This window comes from Cupressus sempervirens, chromosome 10 (assembly GCF_028749045.1).
Source record: "Cupressus sempervirens isolate cs-2001-9-10 chromosome 10, ASM2874904v1, whole genome shotgun sequence".
Lineage (NCBI taxonomy): Eukaryota > Viridiplantae > Streptophyta > Pinopsida > Cupressales > Cupressaceae > Cupressus > Cupressus sempervirens.
Window position 1 is genome coordinate 357,875,720 of NC_143127.1, and position 8,312 is coordinate 357,884,031.

At 40.4% G+C, this 8,312-nt stretch overlaps 1 protein-coding gene across 1 annotated transcript in view; it reads left to right on the top strand.

Moving 5' to 3' along the window:
- The window catches only part of LOC149534098 (Putative methyltransferase family protein), a 114,809-nt gene extending 106,857 nt beyond the window's left edge, over window positions 1–7,952 (top strand). The window contains exon 8 of the mRNA XM_089804599.1: window positions 7,558–7,952. Coding sequence (XP_089660725.1) covers window positions 7,558–7,684 — 127 coding nt within the window. The 3' untranslated portion in view covers window positions 7,685–7,952. The remainder of the gene's footprint in view (window positions 1–7,557) is intronic.
- Window positions 7,953–8,312: the final 360 nt, after the last annotated feature.

Consider the following 8,312-nt stretch of genomic DNA (forward strand, 5'->3'; position numbering starts at 1 on the left):
AAAATATCCACCTAACATAAACCATTCACAATGAAGCCCCTTAAGCCCATCGATTGGTAAGTAAGAGATATTTTCCACAAGTCAAATTGTGCTATTGCTATCAGAATTCAACTATGTAGTTTTTGAGTGAAACTAATTGACCCGTGTTACATGAGCAGTGCTTTACTAGAACCCATCTCTTATGAGATTGAATGAAACACTTGGCACTCATTGTGATGCTTAGAGGTGAAGCACTAAGACTTCGTGGGAGGTCACCCATCCTAATGCTACTTTAGCTCAAGTGTGCTTAACCGCAAAGTTTCCTTCAAGGTTGAGCCCACTTTACTTGTGGAAAATATCTCGTCAATTGATGAGCTTAAGGGGCTTTATAATGAATTGCTCATAAGGCACAACACTTGTTGAATGTTTTACAAATGGGATTGCAAGCAAAGTGGGCTTAACCTTGGGGTAAATTTTGTGCTTAAGTGCACTTGAGCGTGAGTAGTACTAGGATGGGTGACCTCTCAAGGTTTCACCTCTATTGGTATCACCTGAATATAATGAGTGTTAAGTGTTCAATTCATTCTAATTAGAGATGAGTTTTTGTGGACCACTACTCATCTAACATGGGTAAATGAGCTTTGACTCAAAAAATACATAGTTGAATCCTAATAGCAATATCACACTCTAATATGTTGTTGTGATGAACCTCCTTATAGCAATATCGTGAGAATGCTCGAAATAACAGAATACAAAGTGATAGCAGAACTCAGAATGAATCTACTGATCGCAGGCCACTTCGAGGGGGTAACCTCCTTTGAGCAAGCTCAATACAATAAATTCGTCCGTGTCCATCAAGGGCCTCAACCTATTCTTATATACTGAGTACGATCTAGAAAAGTAATACTACCTATGCATGTGGGATAATAAAATATACTCACGGGACGACTTACAAAGCATATGCGTCCAACAACACTACTCTAACAAAATAAACAGAAGGAACACACAGGTTCCTAACATCCCCTCTCCCTTAGAAAAAAGCTTTGTCCTCAAAGCTTAAGGTGTGGAAATTGTTGTTGAATCTGAAGAAGGGGTTCCCAGGTAGCATCCTCTGGTTGCATGCCATGCCACTGAATCAAGACCTCAGAGATGGAGCGAGAGCGAAGCTGGCGAGTGCGCTGGTCAATGATTGCCACCGGCTCCAGGATAATGGATCCTTCCGTATCCATTTCAGGGAGAGTAGTTTGTGCTCTGACAGTGGTACCCAGAACTTTCTTTAGACAAGAAACATGAAAGACTGGATGAATGCGGGAAGAAGGAGGAAGTTCCAGTTTATAAGCAACTGAACCAATCTTCTGCAGAACCTTATAAGGCCCATAAAATTTTGGGGCCAGCTTATGACGCCCTTTCAGCTTTAGGGAGGATTGTTTGTATGGTTGTAGACGAAGAAAAACCATATCCCCAACTTGAAATGAGCGCTCAAAACGGTGTTGATCTGCTTGCTGTTTCATCCGATTACGGGCCATGTGAAGATTATCCTGTAAGGTACGAAGAATCTGATCCCTGCTGCGGAGAACTATGTCAACTGCCTGGACTGGTGAGCTGTTGGGAGTGTAGGGAAGGAGCACTGGAGGGGCCTGACCATAGACTGCTTCATATGGAGTCATTTTAGAGGCAGTGTGGTAAGAGGTATTGTACCACCATTCAGCTAAAGGGAGCCACTTGGCCCACTGATGTTGCTGTTCGGAAGTGAAGCAACGAAGATAAGTTTCCAAGCATTTATTGACAATTTCAGTTTGACCATCAGTTTGTGGGTGATAGCCCGAACTCATCTTCAGTTTGGTGCCAGTTTTCTGAAACAGTTCAGTCCAAAAATGACTGGTAAAAGTTGCATCACGATCAGAGACAATGGAAGAAGGGAGTCCATGAAGACGAAATATCTGGTCCATGAAGATTTGTGCAACAGAGGAGGCAGTATAGGGGTGGCTGAGGGCACAAAAATGACTATATTTCGAGAGACGATCAACCACAACCAAGATCACTGTCTTGCCACCGGATTTAGGAAGCCCTTCAATGAAATCCATAGAAATATCAGTCCAAATCCGTGTAGGGATGGGCAATGGTTCGAGCAAGCCAGGAAGGAGGGTCGTTTCACCCTTGTGGCGTTGGCAAGTATCACATTCAGCCACCATCTGTTGAATCGTCTGCTTCATCCCTTTCCAAAAGAAGTTTCTCCTTGCTCGCTCATAAGTTTTGAGGAAGCCTGAGTGCCCTGCTGAAGGAGAAGCATGGAGTTCATAAAAAATAGCCTGATGTAGAGCTGGGTTCTGAGGAAGCACTAGCCGACCCTTGTATCGAAGAGAAGCACCATCCCAAGAGTAATGTGGTATAGCAGAAGGATTATTGGCTAGCTGGTGAATGATTTGAGATAAAGAAGAGTCACTGTCATAGCCCTGCTGAACAGACGCTAACCAATTGGGAATGGGCATAGAAATAGCGGAAAGGGAAGCTTGATTATCAAATGTGCGAGAAAGAGCATCTGCCACAATATTCTCCTTACCCTTCTTGTAGGTGATCGCATAATCATACCCCATGAGTTTGCTGACCCATTTCTGTTGTGTAGGAGAGGATACCCGTTGTTCCAGGAAGTATTTCAGACTTTGGTGATCGGTTCTGATGCAAAAATGACTCCCTAAGAGGTATGGCCGCCACTTCTGTACAACATGCAAAATAGCCATCATTTCTTTTTCATAAGTAGAGAGGGCTAGATTCTTACCAGAGAGGGCTTTGCTAGTGAACGCAATAGGATGGTCATCTTGTAGGAGAACAGCACCCAATCCATTGCCGCAAGCATCACTCTCAATAGTGAAGGGTTTGGAAAAATCTGGCATCGCGAGAACAGGTGTACTGCACATAGCCTGTTTCAGTTGTTCAAATGCAGTCTCAGCAACAGGGGTCCAGGAGAAGGCATCCTTTTTTAACAGAGCTGTCAATGGTGCTGCAATTTTCCCGTAATCTTTGACAAACTTGCGGTAGTAGCCAGTCAACCCCAAAAAACCCCGAAGGCTCTTGAGAGTTTTAGGATGCGGCCAAGTTTTCATGGCATCTATTTTTGTAGAATCCACCCGCACTCCATGGTGTGCAACAATATGCCCGAGATACTCCACTTCCTCCTGGCCAAACACACATTTAGATAGTTTTGCACAGAGTTGATGATCAGAGAGAAGTTGCAAGACAAGCTCCAGATGATGGAGATGCTCAGCCCAAGTTTTGCTATATATGAGGATATCATCAAAGAAGACCAGAATGAATTTTCGGAGGTATGGTCGAAATATGTTATTCATCACTGCCTGAAATGTTGAAGGAGCATTCGTGAGGCCAAAGGGCATGACTAAAAATTCATAGTGACCATCATGTGTGCAGAAGGCAGTTTTAGGTATATCCTCCTCATTAACCCGAATTTGATGATACCCAGAACGAAGATCTAACTTGGAGAAAAAATGAGCCCCATGAAGTTCATCAAGAAGTTCATCAACAACTGGAATGGGAAACTTGTCCTTTATAGTGAGATGATTAAGTGCTCGGAAATCAATGCAGAGTCGCCATGACCCATCTTTTTTGCGAACAAGCAGAACTGGAGAAGAAAAGGAACTGGTACTAGGGCGAATAATACCTTGCTTTAGTAAGTCACGGACAAGTATCTCGATTTCGGTCTTCTGATGAAATGGGTAGCGGTAGGGCCTGAGGTTGGGCGGAACACTGCCAGGAAGGAGCTGAATACGGTGGTCCTCTGGACGAGAAGGAGGTAATCCCACAGGTTCAGCAAATACACCAGAATACTTGTCCAAAATGTGTTGGAGATCGGCAGGAGTGCTAGAGACTGCTGATGGCTGCATCTGAATGGAATGGAGCTGAGCGATGACACCATGTGAATTCTTCTTAAGAAGTTTTTCCATACGGTGTGAACTGATGATGCTGAGAGACCCTGGTTGTAAGCCTTTCAAAGTGTGTTGGTGCCCCTCGGCTGAAAACTGCATCCAAAGTTCAGCAAAATCCCAGAGAATGGGGCCAAGAGTGCGTAACCATTGGGCACCCAAAACCACATCACAGCCACCTAAGGGTAAGGCAAACATGTCAGAGCGCATGTTATAATCTCCAATAGAGAGACGCACATTGCGACATTTCTCTTTACAAGGTAAAGTGCCCCCATTGGCAATCATGACTTCAAAGCTAGAGCAGGGATGGATAAAGCAATCAGCCTGTTTGGCTATGCGTGGATCAATGAAGTTATGAGTGCTACCAGAATCAATGAGTATAGTAAGAGGGATCTTCTTGAAGAAACCCTGGACCCGCATGGTTTGTGGAGTAGTGACTCCTGCCAAAGCATGGACAGATATCTCTGGTGGAGCTTCTGGTGAAGGAGGTGCAGGCTGGTGAGGCTCAACCTCATCATCCACTGTTTCCTGAGCATCTACATATTCTTCCAGTTCCGGTGGAGAATCCACATCCAAGAGATAGAGCTTTTGCTGAACACATCTATGGCCCCGAGACCATTTCTCATCACAATTATAACAAAGCCCTTTGTCTCGCCTGACTCGCATCTCTGTTTCAGACAAGTGCTTGATCGGAGTAGTTCTGGGAGCTGGTATGACTGGAGGGGTGTGAGAACCTGTATTTCTGAATGGAACAAAATTAGATCTGGAGCGTTGTAGAGCACTAATCTTGTCTTCCGCTAACTTAGCCAACCCAAGGGCTTCCATCATTGTAGTAGGTCGAAACATTTTGACTTCTGAGCGAAGTGCATCCTTCAGACCACTGACAAAACAACTACGGAAGAATTCATCAGACAAGCCCTCTGTGTGATTAGCTAATTTTTCAAACTCTGTCTGGTATTCTCTTACAGTGCCTGTTTGACGCAGTTTAGTGAGTGCTCCTGTGAAATCATCAAAGGAACTAGGGCCAAAGCGCTCCAAAATGAGGGTGCACAATTCTCTCCATGTTGGGCCTACATTAGCCTTGATGTACCAACGGAACCATTGAAGAGCTTCATGTTCCAAATGAAAAGATGCAAGGGGGACTTTGTGGGTATCCAAAGTATTATGCAAGCTGAAATACTGGTCTGCCCTATAGATCCATCCAGTCGGATCAGAACCATCGAAGCGTGGAAAATCAAGCTTTGGTCCACGAAAATTGCCAGAAGAGGACCCAGTATCTCCTGAAGGGTTTCGGCTCATGGCTGACTGCTGAAAGTTAAGACCCAGAATTTTGTCATCCAGATCTTGAAGTTTGGTTTTGAGGGATGCCATTTCTTCTTCCATGATTTTTGCTCCTGTACGCGTAACAACCATAAAGCAAGGTTTTTTTTTTTTTTTTTTTTTTTTTTTTTGTTTGGAATGGGTAGAAGATGAGAAACAAAAACTTTTTTAGTTACGGCAAACTTGGATTTGGGTAAAACGCAGATAGGAAATGGGTGTTCGACGGGTGGTGGGAGACTATCTGGGGACAAGGGAAACAGAAAAATGAGGGTTTCAAGGGTAGGGAGGCGAAATGAGGCGAACAGTCCAAGAGGGATAAGGGAGCAAAATGAGGAATTGAATCTTGTGGCTCAGTTTGGTGGCGATTGGATGAGAGGTGAAAAAGATAGGGCAAACCCTAAAATTAGATAAATGAGGGATTTAGGGCTTTGATATGTAAAATTTGGGGTTGGGTCGCCAAGGAAGGAAGTATGTGAAATGATATTGCAGACGTTCTGCGGAAGTATGAGCAGAAACAGAAAGCAAACAAGGAAGCTACGACTAAAAAACAGAAAAATTTTTACTCTTTTTTTTTTTTTTTTTTTTTTTTTTTTTTTTTTTTTTTTTTTTTTAAAAATTATTTATTGTTTTTTTAAATTATTTGAACAGTCGACTTAGAAAAATTCACTCACAGACAGAACAACTGAAAAGAGTTATTGCAATAACAAGAGAGATTAGAAGTGAGAGGAACCTGAAGGCCACGACAGAAAAAAAAAAAAAATTTGATGTAATTTCCACCCAGCGAGCCCAAGAGAGTGCTCTGATACCAGATGTGATGAACCTCCTTATAGCAATATCGTGAGAATGCTCGAAATAACAGAATACAAAGTGATAGCAGAACTCAGAATGAATCTACTGATCGCAGGCCACTTCGAGGGGGTAACCTCCTTTGAGCAAGCTCAATACAATAAATTCGTCCGTGTCCATCAAGGGCCTCAACCTATTCTTATATACTGAGTACGATCTAGAAAAGTAATACTACCTATGCATGTGGGATAATAAAATATACTCACGGGACGACTTACAAAGCATATGCGTCCAACAACACTACTCTAACAAAATAAACAGAAGGAACACACAGGTTCCTAACAGTTGTTTAGTGAATTACTGCCTAAGTAATTCAACGTGCCTACCAATTAGTTTTGCTTTTGATTTGTTTCTTTGAAAACTTTGCAATTTCCAAACTGATTGTATGTGTAATTTGATCATGCAATGTCAGAGCTTATTTCTTGAACAATTGATATTTATTGGTAGAAATTGATATTCTCAAAAAGTTTTTCAAGGCTGCCTATTGACATTGTATGCTTCACCATGATCTCTTTGAAATCAAGCATAAGTGGAAGATTATTGATAAATGTCGTGTTTCATTAAGCTTAATACCATAGCAGGCCTATTTATATATTTCACAATGCATATCTACTATAACTTCATTTCTTGCATGATATAAAGGGTCGTAACTCTGTTTATTCCTATAAGTAAATTTCAATGATCTTTTAAAAAAAAAATTTAATAGATGGTAATAGTTTTTAGCTTTGAGAGAATATAGGTTGTTGTAAATGGTTTTAAAATGCACACGGCGTGGATCTCTATAACTGAAAGACAAATCCTCTCCCCCTCTAAGATGCATCTTAGAGTCTTTATTTTGTCTCAGGGACTTCACTTCCACATCTTCCACTTGGTTTTCGTCATTCAACAACCAGGGTAGATGAAGTGATTGAACTAGATGGACTTAGTAAATTGCATGTAGTTCTACTACCACTAGAAGAACCTAAGTTCGAGGGCGATGATTATCTAGAGATGATGAGGACCTTGATATGGGTGATCAAAATGTTGTAGTGTAGATAATAGATTTCTGTTTTTTGTTTGTGTATGAACATTAAATTACCAATATTTTGAATTCCAATATATAATGATAATCTAATATGAAATATCTTGTGGGGGTTTTAACGTCTTTTGACACAATGGCATTCGATAATTTGATTTTGTGTTTTAAGTTTTAAAGTTTATGTTAAACATTACCATTGCTCTCATTGTCAAGGTCTGTGTCATGATAGTTTTTTGGAAATTATTACTCTCGGTGACCTTGTGCATGTAAACATGAGGCATGGTGATGACCTCATATAGCTAATAAATTTTATTATTGCTGATGCTTTTTTTAATATATATATTTTTGTTTCATACTTCTCTCCTAATTTGTACATGTGGCCCACATGAGCGAGTGTCATTTGCCCATGTAACATTTATCTTTGAGATCATTAACTGCTGCACAATTTTCTCTTTTCAGCATTGACACTATGGTTGCAGCTGAAGCCGAAAAACATGGTCTCAAGATGCATGAAATTCAAGGGACTCGAGCAATGGTGGCTACTGGAAGCCTTGAAGGAGTAATTTTTGAATTTGTTTTGCATTAAAATTGAGGAATTGACAGATTTTGAATTGATGGTGTTTCTAAAATAACAATAGCGATATAGGAATTCACTAAATTATTTCATTTATTCTACAAACATAAACATGATGCTTCAATTTGTAGTTGTGAATGTCTAAATTTGAATTTCTTTTCATAAGGTATTCTTAAAAATTCTTGTAAACATGGGTTCAAAATAATTCCTAGGTAACATGTTTATCAAATTTGAATGTATTATGTTTGGCTTACTAATATAATTTCATTTTATTTTTTCATTCTTCCTCTCTTGTGTAAGCTTGGTCCAACATTGACACTTGGGTTGTTTTGAATGGAAGCTCTAGAGGTCCTTGTACATTTGTAGCTTAATATATTGATTGAAACTGAGAACAATAAAACATACTTGAACCTTTTTTGTATTTTCCAATGTAGTTAAATTCTTGGAATGTTTTTGTTCCTCTCTAACTAAATCACTCATCAAGGATATAATGCCCATGCATTAAGTAGTCAACATTGACAAATGGTAGTTTATTTTATGTAAATGGAGAACAGGGTTGCTAAAAAAGTTTTATTCAATGATCTTGTAAATGTTTGAAAGGGCACACTAATATTGCGAGTCTTAAAGAGCTATTTTATTG